The sequence below is a fragment of the Parus major genome, chromosome 11, assembly GCF_001522545.3.
Source record: "Parus major isolate Abel chromosome 11, Parus_major1.1, whole genome shotgun sequence".
Taxonomy (NCBI): Eukaryota; Metazoa; Chordata; class Aves; order Passeriformes; family Paridae; genus Parus; species Parus major.
In genome coordinates, this window is record NC_031780.1 from 12,315,421 (window position 1) to 12,338,252 (window position 22,832).

The window sequence follows — 22,832 nt, forward strand, 5'->3', positions numbered from 1 at the left end:
CAAAACCAAAACAAAATCTAACCAAAACACCCCCAAAAAACCCTGAGTGGCCTTTTGTTGTTTCTTTAAAATAAAGAAGGAAGGGTCGAGGGAAGACCACTAAGGGGAGGAAGAGAAGATGTAACTATAAAACCCCATTGCCTGAAATGATGGCACTCTAGAAAACAAGGTGAAGGTTACTTCTCAGAGATGACAAGCTCCGTGTCTACACAAAGTACATGTACATTTTATACAAATGAAAATCTTCATTTGCCACCATAAACCTTTCTTTCAGAGGAACAGCTTTTGCAGATCAAAAGTTCTATGAGATCTTCCAAATGCCAAGAAAAGAAATTCTGAGCAATATAACTAGTAATGTCTCTTTATATGGATGTTAAGATGACAATTCAGATTATTTTCCAAACTAATCCTGAGAAAAATTTATGTTTACAATTTAAACAGTAATGTTATGTAAAAAGTATTAACAAATCCACTATTACAAATGTCAGTTTTCCTATATGGTCATCTATATATACACAATAAAATGGTAAGTATATGCAAAAATAATTAAAAAATCATGCACAAATTACTTTCACCTTTAAAGGCTGGGTTTCCCTCAAAATACAATTTTTTGCCTTTTTTTTCCTATTTTTTGTGTTTTATTTGTTTGTTACCACCCCCTAGACACACTGAGTACTATCTCTACAGGTCAGCATGAGCTGATGGGAAATACATTTATTTTACATTCAAGCTTTTATATCCTAAATGACCCTGTTGTAGCATATGACTTATCAAATGAGCAGCCTTTTTCCTCTTTTTAAAAAAATTATTTTTTCCTTTTTTTTTCCATTTTTTTTCTTTTTTTTGTTTTTTTTCTTTTTTTTGTTTTTGCAGTGATCAATCTTCATGTTCCGTTCCGTGGCGAGCTGGGAAAAAAAAATGCAGTTGCTAATCTATGTCTGAACAGTCTGAAGCTCCAGAAGAGATCCAAGGAGTCACTATCAAACTATCCTGTAGCATGAGATCATTGCACACAGAAGAACAGTCATAAAGTAGGCAACTATCTACAAAGGTCTGACAGGGCTGCATCCCTCTTGTGTTTCCTCTTTTTGCCGTGGAAAAACTGATGGTGTGATTTGCTGCCTTGGTGCTGTTTGTTTGTGACTGAGGTACCATGGCTTGAGTTTGCTGGACCTTGGAAGCCTTTGTTAGAAGAGCGAAATAACCGTGCAGATCCATGCTGTGGAGGAAAAAGAACATGGTAAATCCGTGCTACTGGGAATAAAGCATGGCAATAACATATCCCTGCTTCTGATAATGAGCACTTCTGAAAACAGCACACTTGAAAAACTTGCTATGGCAGAAGAAACCTGGTCATTGCTGAGACAGCAGCACAGCACTGCCAATCTCCCACGTGGGTGGTTGCAAACAAATGTTCATCTCTAGCCCCAAACAGGTCCAGAGAGAGGAACAGAGCACTTGGAATTTTGGAAAGTAAAAAGGTATTTTACAGAAATGTCCACAATCCAAGACAACACAGGAAGATTGCTCAAATCTGATCCAGGACTAATCTTATGCCACATCTTTTCAGAGACGGGGTACGTCAAATCATGGACGTGCACATTCCAGCCTGGAATTAGCTCTGCCCAATAACACAAACAACACACTCATGGCATAGCCAAGGCCAGGTGTGTGAACTGTCTTGTTAGAAGACAGATCATCAGCAAATAAGAGGAAAGTCTTCAGAATTATTTTCAGGAAAAATATTCCAGAATGCTCTGGGCTATGTTTCAAACATAAAAGACCTAATTTTTGAAAAAAGTGCAAGAATTTAAACTGCATATATCCAGGGCAGACTATATGTAGAGGCATAGAGTATTTCCAGAATACTGACTTGCCATAGAAGCATTCCTCAGTGTGGGAAATCTCCTAAATGCAAAAGCTCTGATAGGTGTCATCATATGGATGTTTGGCTATAGGGGAAAATGAGGGGTAATATCATGTATCACCAAAGAATCTTCACCTCCCTTACTGGAAGACAGATCAAGAAGTATCAACAGCTAAAAGAGGAGCCAGTCAGAGTTTTAAACACATTTTTGCTAACTGCTTTCACTGAGTGTAGGCACGCCTCATTTCTCCAATTTTGCAATCAAAACTGGACTGACGTGCTTTTTGCAAAGGAGGAAATGGGTGTGACACAGCTGTATACCTCTGGTGAATTTGGTGTCCCAAAATAAAGTCAGATCAATGTCATCTGCTTTAAAGCTGAGAAAGCCACAGTGGCAAATTCATCTGTGCAAGCCTAACAGAGAACCTGGTGGCTTTAGGTACAATCAGCGCTGGAAGCTTTTTAATGGGACAAAAGGGAGGTGAAAAATGCAGTGTTCCCTTTCCAGAACAAGTTACCCTTCCATGGGAGATAAGTGTAATATTCAAAAAATCTACACAGTTTTTGTTGTTTTCAAACATTTCACAAACCTGAGATTTGTTCGTGTTGCTGGATGTATTGGCTGTTTGGCTATTTTGTGTTTTCCCACTTGACTGGGAGGATTCCAGTGACACTTCTTGTGACCCCACTCTGTTTGTGGTAGACTGACGACAACTCAACTGTTTAGAGGTTTTGCAAGGTGTTCCATCAGAATCCTTCAGGAAAATGTAAAGGATTAGTGAGTTTTTCTTAAGAGTGAGTATTTCTAAAAGTGAATTTTCCTTTAAAAATAAAGTTAACAGTGGACAAAACTGAAAACTTGTTTATTTTACTAGATATTAAAATTCTTTCAATCCAAAATTCTTATCGAATAAAACAGATTTAAAAATGTATTGATGTGATTTTGAGATTTGCCTTTTATTTTTTAAATAGAATTCCCAAACAGATTTTTTTCTCAAAGCTTTTGGCCTGTTTTTTAAAGCATGTGACTACCAGTCTGTTTTACTTTTGAAATACAGTTTTCCCAAAGAAAAGAGGGCCGTGGAACTTAGTATCTACTATATTCATTTTCTACATGTATTGTGTCAAAAACACACTGCAACTTATATGTGTAGAAATTGCATAAGAGTTATCATCTTATGCAAGTTAGGATTCTGGATGAATTAACTGATTAGGATTGTGAGCTCCCAAAATGTATTTTGTGACAATATAAATCAGAGGGAAAAAAACCCAAAGAAATTTTAAAAAGCAAAGTCAGAAAAGCTCCAGTACTTACTACATCACTAGAGCTGGACAGTGTGGATGATGATGATGATAAAGGACCTGATGAAGAATTTGAAGAATGTTTACTAAGTGTTTCTGAAGTTTTATTTCTAGGTTTTCCCAGTGCTTCATTCTCTTCAGCAAGATTATTGTTGCATTTGTCCAGCTGCTGAGTATCTACTATCAAGGTTACTCCATTACCTAGTGAAAACAAAACAGAAGCATCACCACACATTTAAATGCAAAAATATGTTGGCTTGGAGTTTTCTGACATAGCCACTAAGACAGAAAATACGTGTTACATCCCACAGGACATGCACAGACATCTGCACACATCCACACCCTAAATCCATGCAGACACACGTGAGTGCATCCGTGTGTGTGTGCACTGCAGGCCAGCACCTCTCAGAGGGCTGGTGGCTTCCTGAGAGGATCCATTCATGCACTGAGCATTGCCCACAGTTTGAGATGGAAATTAGGGACAAAAGGCGTGGAAGAAGGCAGTAACAAAGTTCAGATGTCCTGCTGTAGATTGTTTCATGTCACACTTCAACAGCACTCAAATACATTTAAATTCTGTTCCTATATGCCCAATACTCAGCAACTCCAATTTTTCTTCTGCTGGTGTTGCTAGAATCAGAAAAACTCCAAATAGGCCTCATTGCTTTGGATTTCCTACACAGAAAATTCAAGATACAGACCTCTCATATCTCACTAAGCTCTGCCTTAAAAAAAAAGAATTGGAATTTAAATCCGAACTAAATCAACAAGACAACCACTGTTACTGTCACCATTACCTTCCTAATATGGAGTTATTTTTCTTTTTTGATTGCTCCTTTATCTCAAAGAGGACACTTCAGAGGTAGAGATTTACATAATGTCCATGCACATAGGCAGTTAAAAGGGAGATGATGGGAGCTCCTGGCACTGAGCACCGGCTGTTTGCCATGCCTGGGGACAGCAGGGCCACCAGGGCTGACAGCTCCAATGGCACACAGCACATTCAGCTGACAAATCACTGACACAAGCTCAAACAGGTAAACAAAATCCCAGCCTAGCCAGAAGAATGGGTCCTTGCAACATCTTCTCTGATTAACTGCTAACAGGAGAACACTTCTGATAGGGAACATTCTAAAATTAACTGGAGAGTATTAAAATTATTTTTAGTTTGAAAACTTCCCAGATAGCAGATACACCTGCACCAAAGAGAGTGGAACTGGTTGCTAGAGTCAGAAGATGGGCAATGGATTAAAGGTGATTCAAAAGGGCATCGTCACCAAGTTCTCTGGCTAGATTTTGTGTGTTTTCATTTGTGAAAAACAAGATCATGACTGATATTTCAGGACTTTTCTGATTAAAAGACTTATTCCACTTATATAGTGAATCCTGGCTTAAGTATAGCTTCCTTACACATACGGTATGTTAGATTTTAAAATGAAAATTTAAAATGCAGAATTTTAAGGATTCAGATTTAAACTAGCATGCCCAGTAATTCTTGTTAAAACATAGTCCACATTTAAAGGATAAAGGAAGTGTGACACTGACAAAATGATAATTTAAACAGGAAGATTTTTCTAAAGTCTGTTTTTGGAAGGCAGCACTCTTTACAGACCTCTATACTGACCAAATCTATCACAGTACAATAAAGATGGAGACATTTTATTCTTGTACAAATCTGACTTTTCTGGATGAAAAGACAGGAATACTGAACAAAAAAATGAAATTGCTATTAAAATGCACACATTGACTTATGTGAGGCAAAAGCAACAACAAAATCTACACAAGCAAAATGTGCCAGAAGTTTTCCCCCTCATCCCTGCTGAGTCAAAACTCACCATTACATGAAGATTCCGTTCTGCTTTGCATTCCCCACTGCTTGGATATCCAGTCTCTGTACGTGGCCACTTCTTGTGTTACTCTAATTATTCTCCCTAATATACTGCAAATCAGGAAAAAAAACCAACACCATCACCACAATTCATTTTTAGACACAGAAAAATAGAAGCAATGGATGAGATTTAGACTCAGGTCCTTTACCTTTCTGTTTCATTGTTAGGATAATATTTAGCTATTGGGGAAACCGCATGGCTCAGAACAACATAGGCATAATCAAAAGCCTGCTTCACTTGCATGGCACCATAGGAACTCCTCCCAACATCATTACCTTAAAATAAGAATATAAATAAATGAGTAAGATTGAAACTGTGGTTATCACCTTTCAGGCAGGAGACAGTAATTTGTTTTAAAAATTGCCCTTAAGTCCCAACCAACTACAGCCACCTCTTGCAGAACAGGATTAGCATAAAGCTAATATTTGAAAGAGCTTAAAAGATCTACAGATATTTAGATGTAAACAAGTACAAACCAGAAATTCTCTGGGTAAAAGCACAATACATGAAGAAAACAAATCCTGCAGTACATCTATTAAACATTTAACAGTACTGTTATTCCATTTTGGTTTCTGAGGGTACCTGGCTGTAATGGATCCTCAATGTACAGCATTGATGGTCTGTAGCCATCCAACATGCTTTTCTGCACTTCATCCTTGGCAACATAAGAGCCACCATCCTTTATTCGGATTCCAGTCTTCAGATAATTGAAGTGACGTCCATATAATTCAAAAAACTCTATTAAAAGAACACCATAGTTGGCATTGGGCATACAGGCATCTTCCCTGGGATGTAGCTATTAAGAAGAGAGAAAAAAAATTCATTCTTTTAAGTCTTCAAGTTACTGTCTTTTTTAAAGAAAACATTTCTAAATACAGTAATAAATAATAATTAAACAGATATGTCTAAATATATAATATTTTCCATTAATATAGCAGTTTTGCATCTTTAAAAGAAGATGCTATGAGAAGCTTTATAAAATAATTACCTCTTTAAAAAAAGGCTGCCAAGCACTAATCTTTTTGCATTTGAACTTTTAGTCCAATAAGTGAACTTCCAGCACTAATTGCAGGGTTCTTGTGAAAAAGCAGCTATCTGCATCTCACTAAACCTGGTCTGCAATACAGACTTCTCATGTACACGGCACAGGATCCCCTCTGCTGTTAAGTAAGCAGCCTGACAGACTCTGAACAAAACCAGCTCAGAATTGTAAGATATGAAACCTGATTTTTATTTTTTTTTTTTTTAATTTTTTTTTTTATTTTTTTAATGAGCAAATAGAAGTGTTGTTACTCAATATAAGAAAAAAATGGACTCAGAAAGATTTTGGTTTTCAACTATATGTATGTTGCCTTTATTTCTTTTGTGCTCAGCAGGGAAATGCAAAGGCACTTAGCAAACACTGAGCTCCAGTTCCAGGCTCAGGTTTAAGAGTAATTACAGTCTGGAAAAGGATGGACATATACTTGCCAACACAGTTATACATAACATTTAGTTCAGGAAAAAGAACAGGCTGATACAGCCAGAAATCAGCTACTTCATATTTGTCTGGTATTTCCCTCCCCCAGGCACAACAATACAGATTTAGCTCATGCATTGTGTTCTATTATATTTAAGAGAAAGTTGTAAAACCTGTTTGTTTGATATCAGCTCAGAAGCCCAGAGAACCAAGATTACACTGCATTTGTGAAAGCACATACAGGGTGTATGACCTGGAGACCAAGTGTTATAAAGGACAGCTGCAGATAACACCAACCTTATGGAACTTGTTCCAAACAAGTTATACAATACTCAAGTTGTTTTACCATGAATGACCCATGTCATTTCATGTGTATCAAAATCAAATGTATCAGTGCCTGGCACTGGTACACCAACAGATGTTCCAAACATCTTTGGTACCAAAAGTATCAACATCAGAGAAGGAACAGAAGACAGGTGGGACCTATCTAACTTTAAATGAAAAGGAGGTGCAACCCCAAAACAATGTTAGCTTAAATTATTAAATTTAAGGGTTGATCAAATTCCTTCTTAAACTGATGTCCTTATGCACCAATGGCATTAAAAGATTCCACTGAACTTACCTGAAGGAAACTAACAGCCATTAAAAAGAGACTATAAGAACCAATTCCACCTGTAAATACTTCATTAAGGTCCCTCTGCAACAGGAACTGTTTCAGTACTAAAACTAGAAATGGTAACACAGGATATTTCTGAAAGAGAAAAACAAAGCTGTTACAATGCTGTGATGCATGCATACAATGGATGCTAAGAGAGCATACTGGAACTATCTGTCTTATTATATTTTATCTTAAAGCTAACTATAAATCTAACCTATCATTTTTTGTAACAGTGGAGAAGCCAATGCCCTGCCTGTGATCAACACATATTTTACCTGTTAGACTCTGGTGGCAGGTATAAACAACAGGAAAAAGTTATTAGATCATAAAATCTGAAGTATTTGGGTTGAATATATATATATATATATATATATATACACACACACTTGCTTTTTTTCATACAAGTGAAAAGCACAGCAAAGGAAGAACTGTGGATATATCAACATTTGTAACCAAACCTTCTTGCTACAACCGAGGGGTAGCTCAAAATGCACTGAGATTTCTGTCCTGCTAGTACTTGAGATGGCCAGAGTTAAAGAAAGCCCTTCAAAATTACTACACACACGTAACATTCTCAAATAAGTGAAATACTTTTGGGTAACTGGTCCTTTAATGGGTTTATCAGCATGGATTCCCCTAAGAGGTGTGGAGAACAGAGACCTTTGGGACAGCAGTTGAGGCTGGGCTATGCCTGCACTCTGTACACCCCCCACAGGGGAGAAGCAAAAGAGGCTCAATACAACCACTGCTTTTATCACACAGCCAAAAAGTTCCTTAGTTCCTACAAATGAAATGTGGGTCACGATGTCCGTGACTGCAAAAAGATTAAAGGGAAAGAAGAATTTTGCTAAGAACTTCTCTGCATGAGCCTTACAGTAAATATTGGGAGCACTATTTAACTGAAGGTCCCCAACTATCCAACTGAAGATTTTGAACTATTAAGAACTCCAGTCATAGGCTGAACTGTTGAATATAAGTATATACCAAAATTTAAAGACAGGATTTTTCTCAGAAAACTGTATTCTCTTTTAAATAAGGCTCCAACTGCCTCAGACTTCCTAAATAACCTGGATGAAGAGAAAGAGGCATTTCCAAGCCTAATGCCAAATACGATATCTCAGTTAGGTATTGAAGTTATGTGGGACAAAATAAGAGCCAAGAGAATGCCCTGCAAGTGCTTTATACAGAGTGCCTCAAGAACACCAACGAAATCTCTTGGCAAGAACACACCAAGTTTTCTCCAAGTTAAACAAAGGACCCTCCACAGCAGCACGGTCCGTGCTCAAGGCCAGCTGTGGTGTGGCACAGCTGCACAGCCTCGGCTCAGCCTGCTGGGAAAACAGCCCCGTGGGAAAGCAGCACGTGGGAAACCTTGCTGGGAGTGCCTCCACTCTGCTCAGAGCGCTTCCCATCTCAGCTGCTCCCTGCGCTGTCAGCCCAGCTGGCCTGCACTGGTGCTGATCCTGACCCTGATCCTGACCCTGATCCTGACCCTGATCCTGCTCACAGCCTTGACACCCTCACTGGCTGCCTGTCTGCTGGGCACTGGCCAGCCTGGGAGCTGACCCCAGCTACTGGCACCAGACCTGCTCTGCTCTTTGGGCCAGGGGTACCATGGCCCCGCAGCCTTGCTCCTGCTGCCACACACAGCTCCCGCTCCATCCTCAGGGGCACAGATCCCTCTTACCCCCTGACTCAAGGCCAAAGGGTCACAAGTAACTCAGGCAACTTGCTTTTCTTTGCTTTCACACACAAAAACACCTTCAGGCTTTCTTGAGAAGACTATCTCCCATACTGAAATTCAGAAGTGTGTAGTACAATGAACTGCAGTTAAAAGAGCAGAATACATAAAACAGGGATTAGTGCATTTTCCTTAATCATTGTACCATTAAAACTACTCCACGTTTTATTCTTGTATTTTAGTATCTTCATGCCTTTTAAGGCAATATATCTAAAACTTAGTAACATCCCTCAGCATTACCAGACAACAGAAAACAACAGAGTAAAAGTATATCTCTAGTGAGGATGCAGCCAAAGTAAAAGAGAAAATAAAAATAAGTTATCAGCATGTAGTTCCATGATTGTGTTGCCTAACCTTGATAAAATCTTTGATGAGCTGGGCTGCTTTAACCCCATTCTGTACATTAAAGCTTATATCAACTTTTACTTCAGTGAAGGAATCTGTCAGTTTAATAATAGGTACCTGCAAAAGAAAGATACAGTAAGTCAATACAGATTTCCAAGACACACTTGTTTTCATTTATAACTTATATGCACCAGTAAACTTGAAATTTTTCATGAATTTATAGAGAGGAGGTAGGCAGAGAAATCAGGACTCCTATTTATGAACTCACTCATTCTCCCAATCTGTTTACATAAACTTTGCTTTTCTAACTCATAAATACTATTTTCAATTTACTGTCCTGCTGAACAGAACTTAATGCTTCACCTTCCAGGTGATTTATTTTAGATTGGTTTGGGTGAGTTGCTGTTGCAGCTGCTCAGCTCTGGTGGGGACCACAGACACCAGAGGGAGACAAACACTGGAGAAACACAGAGAAATGGCCCTGGAGACATCAGAAATGTCCCAATTCGTGTCACTGGGGTCATCACTTCCTCACCAAAATGAACTTCAATCAAGAAGTACAAGATATGGAGAGTACTCTGAGGTATCTCCACCTGAATGATTACCAAATTACCTCTCTCTATAATAACATGACTTAGATACCCCAATAGTCTTACATACTCCTACAATTAGCAAAAGGTAGGAAATTATAATGGAATTCATCTATTTTTTGCAAGACATACCACCACGTATTTAGACAAGCCTGTATTTAGTACTTCTAAGTGAAAACTGATTACACCTGCTTACTTGCAAAAAGAAAAAAGAAGTTATTTACTTATGCAAAAACTCAGTCCAGAAATGCACTAAGCACATCAATGCACAACACTGACTAGTCCAATCTCTCTTAAAAGCAAGAGAAATATGTGCATATGAAATATCAGACAATTTCCACAATAGAAAAAATGTTTTTGTGATTGCACTATCAATTATTTTGTCAGTAATAAAAATCATACTAAATAAATGTTCATATGTTCTTTTTCAAATTTAATATACAAAATAGTTTCTGCCTATGAAAACTCATTCTTTTAAGCAACATCATTCTTTGATTAGAAATTTAGCTTAAACAAGGAAATGCCCTCTTCCCCCAAACTTACAGTTGCTTTATCTAAAACCTTTACTGAGTTTTCATCTGCTACATTGTGCTTTCTAAGAGCTTCTTCCAGGGTCCAAAGAGGTAATGTCTCCCATTTTCCAAACACAACTAAATCAATATCACTGAAATGAAAAAAAAATATATTTATTCAAATTAAAAAAATCAGTACATTTAACATACCAACAACTGACATCTATATGTAATTCGAATAAAGCTGACAGAACATAGCTTAACCAATTAATTAATTCTGATTTTTCCAATGAAATGGTTGGAGATGAACTCTTACACTTGGGGAAATACAGACCATTTCAGGTTACCTAGAGGGGGGACAGACAAACATAAATCAATTAGGCTGCAAAGCCTAAGATTAGTCTCCTCAGGCCACACTGTAAGCAGAGAGGATCAGCTTCTCTGGAGTGAATCAGAGTAAGAAATTAACTTGTTGTGAATCACCACCTCTGGGCTGTACTCATCAGGAATGTTGATTTAAGAGCCTGACACTGAAAGGAAAAGTCCTGTTTCCCATCTCTACCCCCAGATACATGACCCTGTCTCTTCCTTTGCTCCAGGTTTGGTGTTTGCCTAATCCACAGCAAATCAGTTCAACCCAGTAATGGGTCTGGCAGAAACCTTCTTCACTCCCCCTTTAAAGAACCCACAGAATATTCTGGGGTAATTTCCTGCCTCTTTGCATCTCTGAAGTTGATTTTCTGGATGACGAGAGCACCAGAGGGCACAGGGTAAGCTGCTGGCCTGTAGTGCCAATAGGGAGAAAGGAAAGGGAGAAGAAAACATGGCAACTTGGATTTTAGGAAGCAACAAGCTATTAAATAAGAACAAACTACCTAATTAACTTCACTCATTAACTCAGCTTCTTGAAGGGGTGTCTCCATCCCACTACACTTCCTCCCTATGCACACACAGTCATTTCACTACACAGGGAGCTGACACCCCAATTCAATCCCTGAACTCAAATTCAAAAGGTGGCTGGTGTCACATCTGAAGCCAGTGAGGGCCACTGTGAGATCCTGAGCTTCTCCCTCTTTGCTCCCCTTTGATTTCCTGCTTGGCCAGGAGCACGAACGAGGAGAGTGTGTAACCCTATAGTTAGGCTAGCAGAATCCTTCAGTAACAGGGAAACTGTGTAACAGAAAACAAAAAAACAGTTTAGAAATACTTCCCCCTGCAACAGATTCTATAGATCTGCTGACTGACAAACACCACTGCTTTAACAATCCAAAAGAAACTACACCTGCATTAGATGAGCTGTCTCCTGCTAAGCAGCAGTTCAGCCACAGACCATTGGGCTGACAAGGACAGGCAGCACCCAGCAGCTTCCAGAAACGTGTTCAAAACTGGCTTGGAGAGCACGAAATGCTGCTGGACATTTCTCTTCTAAGCTAAATTAGTGTTAAACCCACTGCTGACAGTTAAACACAGGAGACATTTTTCTGATACACACCAAGAGAAAAAGCAGCTCTGTTGCCACCTTGAGCGTAGATGCTGCCTGCAAAGGGACATGGAGATCCAGCAGCAAAGCAGCTGCATGCCCAAACCTTCAACAGCAGCTTAAGTTAATGGATACAGAGCAAATCCCAACAAAGAGATAGCATTAAAAACACACTTCAGGCCTTTCTGAATCCCAGAGCCTGAAATCTAAACAAACTGCTACAGAGATAAGGAAAACTTAGGGCAAAGGGAAGCTTTGATAGAAGGCAACAGAGAAATAAAGACCAACATACAAATTATGACTATTTTCAAAGTTTGGCAAGCACTGCCACAGGAAGGATTTTTGTGGGTTTATGTACTGTATTTGAAGTATCTTTATTTGTTCTCTCCCAAAACCTCACCTGAAACAAATACTCAATAAATGCAGTATATGACAACAGAAAAGCATTTGTTACATCTGTTTCAAAGCAATCAAGTAAATACAGTAAGGTATACATCAACTGGCCAGGAATCTCTCTCTAGCATTACCAGCATCAAATCAAATTTAATTAAGCATATTTAAAATAAATTTTAAAAAGGTTAGGAATGAGGCCAGATGTGAAAACAATGAGTATTTGTATACCTCACTTCTGGCTTTACAAAAACTGAGAAATTAGACTTCCTTACAATTCCTAAAACTAAAGCAGGTACTAAAGCATCTGTCAGGTTCTTTCTTTACAAATAGAGATGGAACAATGCTGAGGACATCCCTCACCTGCTGTCAGTACTACATGTCCTCCTGTTCCCAAAGTATGGAACTTAGTTCAAAAATTATCCTCAGATTTATGTTATTTAAATGTGTTTATCCCCTGCAGCCATTTAAGCCTTTTACTCCATTTCTATTTAGTTGTCATAAATAGTCACAACTTCTACATAGAAGATACCAGTGTTGCTGATTAAAGACTCTCATGAAAACTAGCAATAAATTTGGAAAAGGCAGATGTTAAGTATTGCACAGATTTCACAAAAGAAGACTGAAAGAAAAAAAACCAATTCTGTATGTAACATTTTCTCTTCAGCGCTAACATTAACAAACTGCTGTTAAACATTTCAATTTAGTCATCTGCAGAGATAAAATTTAGCTTTTCTATTAGGGCCAACATCTTCTTTTGGTATTAATGAAAGCAAATTCCAACATTTTTGACCATATGGTAATTCAGATCATTCTAGTGATATATGTAAGATCTATATAGACACGTGTTACAGTCAATAGTCTTATTTATTGTATTTCTGTACACTTTTCAGAGAACTAATAGCTTAACACTTTCTTAGCACAAGTATTGGCACAAGTAACAGAACCCAGCAGAGCAGATAAATAACCTCAGGGTTACAGGCTTAACAAGTTATTTTTCTTTTGTGTGGAATTTACACTGAAAAAATTACTAACCTTGTAGGTAAATATAAACCAGTTTTAAAACTTCCAAATATCTGCACCTGAAACACAAGAAAAGGATAGATAAGAAAACATAGAGGAAGAAATAAGAAATGTTTCAGGCTTCAGAAGACAAAGAAGCCTATGAAGCTGCTTGTAGAGGCTGGCTATTGCTACCCTCCATTGGTAGGTTTTGGTATTGCTAACAGGCACTCAACACTTCTGTTAAAGCATACACATCTTCAGTGTACTCCAAAACAGCTGATCCTCATTGTTTTTATTCATAAAACATTAATAACTTTGATTTTTCTAATAAGAAACAGCTCTGCAATGTAAAAATGGTTCCCATTACCACATTTGTCAAAAACCCAGAACCCAAAATTTTAAAATGCTTAACGATGACAGAACATTTAAGAAAAACAGTATCAATTTAATTTGCTTTTTGTTTTCACATCTCATAGTATACCTCTCAGTATTTATGCATTTTTGAAGTTTAATGTATTTCCATTGCTTTGCATATTTAATAAAAAAAATAAAATTCTATCATGACCCATTTTTTTTCCTGCATTACAAAGCAAGCAGCACAACTCTGTCTATTTCTGCTTAAACAAGAAGTTTCATAAAGCTTCACATCCCACAGAATTGCTTTATTATGCTGGATTTTTACTAGCACTGCAGGTGTAAATCATCAGGTTTCCCCTGTAAGCTGTCCAAAACCACGCTCTCATTACTCAGCCAAGCCTTGCAGGGAGGTCAGACTCACTTGCTGAGTCTCAAAGTGGGGTTGAGGAGACTTCAAAGTAAAAAATATCTACACATTTGGGCTAATTTTCAGCCATCCTTCTGATATGTTTCCTGGAGCCACTTTATACAGACTTGAGTATTCTGCTTTAATGAGTCTCATATACCACTTGATTGCCACCTATTTGTATGTCAAGTGACCCACTTTTTATGTTTTTCCCCTTCAGGATAAGAAAAAGGGGGAGACAGGAAAAGGTGATGTTTTGCAAGTGCCTTAATACTTTAGTAGACTAAGAAGCAGTTTGAGAGCCTCTTCCCAATTGTTTTTTTATCATTTCACTCCTTTTCGCCCCTCACTCCACATCCAATAAAAAGTGTATACACAATTAAATATTAAAAGTTCAGATCTTCTTAAACTGGTAAAGACTGAGCAAGGTGCCACAGCACGAGTATCAATATTGTACAAAAACATAAAAGCATTACAAAGCTAAGAATGTAAAAATAATAATAATGATAACAACAACAACAACTACTACTTTTAATCCAGGATAGTAATTAAAGTACCCTCTGTAAAACTGGGTTGAGTCAAATCAGGATTCACTTGGGCACCAAAAACAGCAGAAAAGTGCTTTTGCACAATAAAACAGCCACTGATGGCTTCAGAAAAAACTAAATGTGCTTTCACATTATCAAACAAAATAGTGTGCTCAGCTGAACAGCAAAGAGAGCCTTTCACTGAATAAACAACCCTGAAAGTATTCATAAACTTACTGATACAACATATATGACCTTTACCAAAAGGAATGAGACAACATCTGCTCTTGTACAATAATTTGGAGTATCAGAAACACTGAACTATTAAAAAAGAAGCCCACACCCACACTTCAACCACTCTCTCACAAAAACTGGAAAGAGAAAAGAGGAAGAGTGAGGAAATCAGATCACAAATTTTAAAGGATTTTAATTCATTATCAAATTAGAATTTAAACTGTTGAAGCTCTGTGGCCATGCATGTATTTAAAGCATCCCAAACACAGAACACTATTATGGCTTGAGACATGAGCATTAGTTTTTGTGGTGTGCCAATACTGCCAATCATGTTTTTATTGTTTGTGGACAGAGATCTGTATTTGCACTCATAACTTCAGTCTTCAGAGTACTGCAACAACTCCTAATCCTCTATGTTATTGTTACTGTTTACCCCACATTTCTGTGAACTTGTTCATATTAAATGCCACAGTTCCTGAAGGAGCTTTAATTACAGTATGTGTCCAAATACACACTCACTAAGCACAACAGAACTTGGAAACCCACAAAAGCTTGGTAAATTTCTGGTACCAAAATCCCTATGTCAAAACAACATCAAAAAAAATCCATCCATAGCCAATTAATTTCCCTTTCTTCTACTCTTTCAGTAGAAGTTTGTTGAACTAAACAGAGTTCATCTTTCTACTTTCATTCCTAATCACAGTATTTTCATAAGTGAAGTGTGTGAAGAATGCAACATTGCCTCTTTTCAGATCTATGTGGTCACATGGACATGAAGCTGAGGATATTATGACAAATGCATCCTAAATTTGACCGTGTAAGTACTTATTTGTTTAGTAGCCAAATTTTCCTACTGAACAGTCAAAAATCTTTGTCTTAAAAAGTGTTCATTTAAATGTTTTGGATTGTTTGGTTTCAGCATAATTTAAGTGTTTCTTATGGTCAGAGACCTGCTGATGCCAGGAACAGCTCTCACTTACTAGGAATGTTTCCTTCTAAGCACATTCCCTTGAGTAAGAGAGCAAATGACACAATTGCTAACTTCTATAAATAAAGTAACAGTTTAGGATACCTAGTTTTACCCCCCCCTCCATCTGCTTTTTCAGCCTTTTCCTAAGTGGAACAGGGGAGGGGAAAAAAAAAAAAGGACATGCTCAGGCACATTCCACACGTACATTCTCTGTACATTTAAATTCATGAAGCCTTATTTTCCTTTTCTTGGTATCTGATTTTTTATGTATTTATATATTTCTTATGTCTTACCTATGTGTTTAGTGAGAAACTACAAGCTAAATGTGTACGTTTAACTTCCAAGTTTATTTTAGCTGCTTTGGCTGCATCAATGACTCAAAATGAACAGCTTAAATATTAACTCATCACTTTACACTACAGCTAGAGTTGAGGACATTGGACCAGATAATACTCCACCTTCTCAAAACTTGAATCTTAGAAGTAGCTAAACCAACAGAGATTTTCAAAATGTTAGTGATTAACTCAAAGGACTGAAAAATTACAAGAGACTGTCCAAGTCGAACACAGTTGAGTTCAGCAGTTCAGTTCCCAAGCTGATCTGGAAAATAAGTTTTAGAAAAATAACATCACAGTAATGCTGTCACCATTCAGTTCCCTTTTAGCCTCCAGAAAAAAGGAAGGACATACAAAAGGAGAATTCTTCCTCAACGTAACAACTGCAGACAAAATGCAGTTGGGCTTTGAAGAACAGTTACTGACTTGAGAAAAAGGAACTGGCACACTCTCACTCTCCAACATTTTCAAGCACAGTGGAGAAAGACAGTCCTGGCAGTTTTAACTGGCACTAATTGTAAAGTGAACTTCAGCTTTTCAACTACACAGTGTGTGCTTCCTCTCAGTCATGTTACAGCTAAGCCCACTGGTCAGCTGTCTCTTGTGGTAGGGCCCATAATTTGCTTCCCCTCCTTAAATACCTTGTGGCTACAAAAATATATATATATATATATGCATGTACACACATATATATGTATGTATGTAATAAGTTATTTTTAATACAAAAGACTTTTACAGATCAAGCCTGTCCTACAGAGTATCTCTGGAATATATGTATGTTCTTGTGCCCCATTCAAAGTGCTAGTGGGAAAAAGAGAGATCCCTGGTAAAAAATCCTTTCACCCCATTAGACTAGTTAGATTTGCAGCAAACAAATTTGCCTAGGAAACAGCAACATCTCTGGGCTGAAGCAATCAGTGGTTCTGGGGAAACCCTCTCCTCCAAGGCACTGGCATATGGCACTAGAATCAAACATACAAGGCACTGGTATCACAGCACACCCTGTTCCATACCCACACTGCTCCCTACACTACTGCTGTCAAGACCACTACTCCTGCTCTCGATTAGGGTCTACCTGCCGGTGTCACTGGGGTAGAGGAGAGCTGTGCAACACCTGTGACACATGCTGCTCTCTTACACAGTTCCCATGGAAAGGTTACTGTGTTTGCTCCAAGAGAAAATTGCCAGACACGTGGAGTAATGACTCAACCACCTCCCTCCAGCGGTGCAAAGGGAGCAATCACCAGGGGAGAGTGCTCCTTCCATAGGATGCTCACTGATACACCATCCATAACAATAACCACCTTGAAAATGTGAGTATGTTTTACACACAAACCCACACACCACATACATAGAGCTCATACAGAATTCACATTCTGTCGTATTCTGCCAATTTCTAAAAAAGCACTCCAAAAACAACAGGTTAAGAAGGTTTGAAATGAACAGCAGATTTAAGTCACTCATGTCAAAACACTGTCTTTTACTGTGGCAGGATCAAAGAGCATTCCTTATACTAGAGATTCTGCTGTCTGAATCTGGTTTGCTATTCTGGCTAAAAAGCCCTTATTTTCAGCTACTGTTATCTACAAATAGATGCCTACAGCTAGAAATTTACATACTGGAAATGAACACAATATTAGTAGAAGAATACAATTAAACTAGATTCAATTATGCCAGAAACCCAATGGTGTCCCCATAAAACCACATTGATTTATAATTGCAACTTCTCTGTCTTCTTTTTAATCTAACCTTTATAAAAAAACCCCATAACTCTGCATAGGAGAAACTCTTGTTTTGTATGTATGAGTATGTTTGAGTATGTACTAGCAAAAACACATCTTCAGTGGAAAGAGGTATTACAGATTTTCAGCTCAGCACACAGATCCACAGATTTGTTTCTTCCTAAACACAGACTCCTGAGGCTTTTTAAATTTGTAAAATTCATAAATTTAGTATAACTGCCAAATAAAAGTACCATGGTCTACGTAATGTGACATTGCTGGTACACCACCTTAATGGATTTATTCAAGATCACAGGTTTTTGGACTAAAAGGCCTACTTACTACTAAAGACAGGCGTTTCAGAAGATTTTTTTATTACAATACATGCATACATGTCTGATATGTCCCCATTCATCTTATAAAATAAATATTCATGAGACTGAACATTGCCACACCTTATGCCTTTTCTTTGACTACAGCAGGACTAACTTGTCTTTGGTCTTATGTGTGATAGAAAATGCTACCCTGTAGTATTTGAGAAAGAAAGATCACCTCTCTCATTTCACCAGAAGTCTTTTTACGTTTAACATGGAAAAATAAACAGTACCTGCAATATTCAGTATTCCATGAAGTAAAAAGGCACAAAATGTTGCTTTTACATATTAACAAATAAAACAGTGTCCTACTCACATCTGCATTAGGCCAGAGCTCCTTGATAACATTTTCTATTCTGTTCACCACTTCCATCCGCATTCTCTCTTCTTCAGGTCTGGGAGACATATACTTATAAAAGTCAATGATTTCTTCATGAAGACTAAGAAAGAAAAAAAAAGAAAGAACAAAAAGTCAGAAAAAAGCCCACGTGCAAATAAGTATCAACTATTCTAACCAAATATGCTTTTTAAGCTCCTAGTTCCTAATTTTGTTAAGGGGCAATTTTGGAGCAGCATGTAATTAAAAAAAATCCACATTCACAACACATTGTAGCATTTAGTTCCACCTTAGCTTCTTATTGCCAACAGGTCAATATTGCCCTTGATTTGCTGAAAGCATGGAAGCAAATCTAAATCCAAGTGCCTTCAATTCACATTGAAAGTCACACTCTATTTTAACGCCAGCATAACACAGAAATAGTTCAGTCTTCAACTATGAACACAGCTGTAGCTCTGAGTACACACTTCACAAAAATTTAAACAGGAGGTTTTTAGCCAACACTTCCTAGTCAGCCCCTTGGCACCAGGCAGGGAGCTTCAGGCAGCAAGCAGTCTGTATTCAGTACCACGCTTGCAAAAGTTGACAGTAATTGTGCCAGTACTACAGCTAGCAAAACTACTTCTTTTACTGCTTACAGAAGTCACATAAACTAAAAATGTACTCTCCCCTCACAACCCCAGAAAGTAAGTAGTACACATGCAGCAGCAGTTGCTCAGGAGAGTAAGTGACTGATGGATGGTTAACCCATATATAATTTACCATATTACATGTGTTTTTCATTTGTCAGTAAGTTATGTTTAACTTGCCTGTAATGAGAGTGGAAATAAAAATGTCTTCATACAGTGCTACAAATTTCTGTGCTTCTGTAGTACCAGAAACACATCATCAACTTGACTAATAATGTAATTCCAGGCACAGAGTAACTAAATTAATTTCATTTGTTTCCTGCAATGACCATTATAGTAATAGCTAGTTATCTTTTAAGAATGTATTGTTTCTAGTTACCAAGTACAACTGCATCTTTCATTAAAGCTCCGAAGGACCACCAGAAGAGAGCAATTTATTAAGACCAAGCCCTTAGCTGAGATGTGGGATCTAATAGTTCCCTACTGCACACTCTCTTAAATAAATCAAATGTTAATAACTGGAAGCTGTATACAGGTGTAAACAAAACTGATTAAAATATCCGACAGTTGTGTTTAACAGAGTCAGAGCAGGGAAAGAACTCAAACCACCTGTGTTAAATTCTTGCAATACTGCAGTTTTATGAACAACAAGCTTCTCTCTCTCCATCCCCAAGTTAGGGAAACAGTCACAAAAGCCTGGCAGCTTGTGGTGGCCACCACCATGACTCTCTCTATAGATAAGGCTAAGATAAAAACTCCTCTGACAGAGAAAATATCTTACCTCCTCCTACAGCTGCTTTCTTGCTTTTCCTTGGAAGCTTACATCCTGGAGCTACTTACACCCTACATCACACTGACTACTCTGCCTTCAGCTTCTCAGCCATCTCCTGTTCTTCTACTCTTCACTGCTATTCCATGTGCTGGCATTTAAACTTTCTTACCGTTATCTTCCCAGCACAAGTACTGGATTCAGGTGAGAAGTATGTGATAAAGGACACATTGAGCACTCCAAAGACCAAGTTCACTGCCAGTCACGTGTACTGAATCACTAATTTAGTTTCCACATGCCTGACCATGAATCTACCTTTCAAAACCAGAAGCAATAAGGAAATGGGAAAAGCCCCAATAATTAAACTCCTGAAAACAGAAATTATTTATCAACTGTAATTTGGTGAACCAGCTTCCAGGAAGACCTGGGAGTCAGGTCTGTCTTTAGGGGGTACACAGTGGGGAAGTGATGAAGAAACACTGCCCTCTGCTCCTCTGGACTAGCTGGAGCAGACTGGCTACACCCGCAAGGCACATGATTTGCCCCACAAATGTGCAGTGTTTTCAGCAAGGACTGAATAGCCACATGCACTGCAAGCCACAGGAGCAACACCATGTTGTCTGAGAGCACTGAATTGCATGAAACATGCTGGGATGGTACCAAGGGAGTATCCCTAGAGAGAAATTCATGCATGGCACAGCACAAGTCCATGGTGTCCATCAGTAGAGGGCCCAGCTGCTCCTGGGCTCACACTTTATGGGAGTTAATTGTTGCTCTGTCCCATTAGGGAACTTGGAAAGAACAAGGCAATCAGAAAAGAGGTCCCCAAAGTGCACAGAGAGCCAAGCCATACAGTTGACACTGCAGTTCTCAGGGCACTGCTCTTTATTAACTCCACTGACACTCTTAATCCAGATAATTATATCAATTGGTGCATTCTTTAGAAGCACATAAAACAATGATGTTGTCAGAACCAGATGCATTTATTTTTCTAAACACAAATAACAGATGTCTGCATTTCTTTGAATAGGATCCTTCTTATTCTTAGGTAGTCATGAAAAGCTTTGTGGCAAAACAAAAAATTATGCTACGTACAAACACACGTTACACATGCACAGAATGTTAGTAAACACTGCACAAGTAGAAAAAAAAGAAATCTGAACTTTTTCAATGATAGAAGAAAGCCTTTAAGACTACTAGAGAGAGTTCTCATTGGCACTCTGTTGGAAATAGTACAGACATATCTGTGTTTCATCTGCTGTAAGACTGCCTGCTGCCAGGACCTCCTGCCTGCACAGAGCCATGGTGTGCAGAAGGCAGGCAGAAGCTACAGGAGCCAGAAGACAACACCTGGATCCATATTTCCCTGCCCAATAACAGGCTGCTGCCAAGAAATAAGGGAATGATTAATTAAAGCTAAGACAAACAGAAGTAGGCACACATGAATTTCAGAGCAGTACAACATGACTTAGAGGTGTGACTCCAATTAATGTGGAGTTAACTCATGCTGTATTGAAAATTAAAACTCAATGTTATTCACTCTCTTAGTCAACATCTATTATAGTCACTGTTTTTCAAAACAATTTATTAGGATTAATGGAGTCTGTTTACAGAAGTCTCTAGTGAAATTTTCTATATTTAGCCAAAATGAAGATCAAAGAGACTGAGATGTTCTTTTTGGCATCGTAACAGTATTTTATTATTTAATTATTTAATACCATTACATTCATCAGTAATTTCAGATAGAAGTCCTTAAAAGGAGACTTGTTTATAGAAGGAAATTACACTGCTATAAACTTGATTTCACTATTGAAAGATATTTCATTTGGCTTTATAGTCATACTGAAGCATACCCAAAACATACTTAGGATGTTTGGAGATGGAGAGAATTCCCTGCCATACATAAGAGCATTCGTTTGCTGGTTTTTTTACAGCAAATAGGAGTGAACAAGTTGGTCCTTGTCCTGTACTTAAGGAAATCTTAATACATGGGGAAAAATAAAAATAAAAGTTCTCTTACACTTTCTCTAAACAGGTTTAAAAACAAAGTTCTGCCTGTATCAGATCTGTTTTCAAGTCTGGTAAGCTGATTCCATCAGAATTTCACAGAGGGAACAGAATTATAGAGAAGCCACTCAATCTAATTTCATGTTCACCTGAGAAGGACAGTGATGCATCATTAAAAAATAAACTATAGCTGAAAAAGTTGTAATGACAAGAATGACTTCCCATGGTAACATCACTGAATAGCCCCACGAGGAACACAAGACTGTGAGATTCAAGTCTTTTAGGTGAAAAGTCACAGCTTTTGTGAGGTGCAAGCACTATGGAACATAGTATTTACATTACTCTCTTAGTTCAACCACAGCTTACTTTATTTTGTGGCATAACTTGTGGGCTCTAAATGTACAACTCAGGAATCTCAAGGCCCTTTATGTAAGGTGCTGTTCTGGAGTATGACTCTTGCTGCACATCTGGCAATCAATTAAAAAATTATCACGTATGAACAAAATGTCATTTCTGTTTGATATGCTGAGCACACAGGTAACGTGGCCAAGCACATACACTTGATGTGTGCACTTCAGCTTCCTGACACCTAAATCAGCACAACTCTCTCCTGCTGCAAGTCCAGAACTGGAACCAAGAGTGACACTGGGAGGGACATCACACTATGAAACACAACTGGAGATACTACAAGTGTCACTTCCCTGCACTCAGATCCGGATGCAGAATAAATGAGCAGCCCGTTGTCCTTACAGATTGTGGCAGCTTGAAGGAAGCCAGCCTGACTGAACCAGTGCCCAGGGCTCAACAGCCACACCAGCAGCTGCCCTGTGCGGGATCATTCCCTCAGTCCCCACTGTCCTGAGTAGCTGAGCAGCAGAGCCCAGTCCTGGCTAAAGCAGAGCCCAGTCCTGGCTAAAGCAGAGCCCAG

At 38.3% G+C, this 22,832-nt stretch overlaps 1 protein-coding gene across 1 annotated transcript in view; it reads right to left on the minus strand.

Annotated features, from left to right (window-relative positions):
- Positions 1 to 624: 624 nt before the first annotated feature.
- Positions 625 to 22,832, minus strand: part of TENT4B (terminal nucleotidyltransferase 4B) — a 31,117-nt gene continuing 8,909 nt past the window's right edge. The window contains exons 2-13 of the mRNA XM_015640302.1: positions 18,646 to 18,650; positions 18,479 to 18,602; positions 13,269 to 13,315; positions 10,395 to 10,515; positions 9,271 to 9,378; positions 7,140 to 7,268; positions 5,641 to 5,854; positions 5,207 to 5,333; positions 5,005 to 5,108; positions 3,183 to 3,370; positions 2,458 to 2,622; positions 625 to 1,219 (exon numbers count right to left, since the gene is read on the minus strand). Coding sequence (XP_015495788.1) covers positions 1,040 to 1,219; positions 2,458 to 2,622; positions 3,183 to 3,370; positions 5,005 to 5,108; positions 5,207 to 5,333; positions 5,641 to 5,854; positions 7,140 to 7,268; positions 9,271 to 9,378; positions 10,395 to 10,515; positions 13,269 to 13,315; positions 18,479 to 18,568 — 1,473 coding nt within the window. The 5' untranslated portion in view covers positions 18,569 to 18,602; positions 18,646 to 18,650 and the 3' untranslated portion in view covers positions 625 to 1,039. The remainder of the gene's footprint in view (positions 1,220 to 2,457; positions 2,623 to 3,182; positions 3,371 to 5,004; positions 5,109 to 5,206; positions 5,334 to 5,640; positions 5,855 to 7,139; positions 7,269 to 9,270; positions 9,379 to 10,394; positions 10,516 to 13,268; positions 13,316 to 18,478; positions 18,603 to 18,645; positions 18,651 to 22,832) is intronic.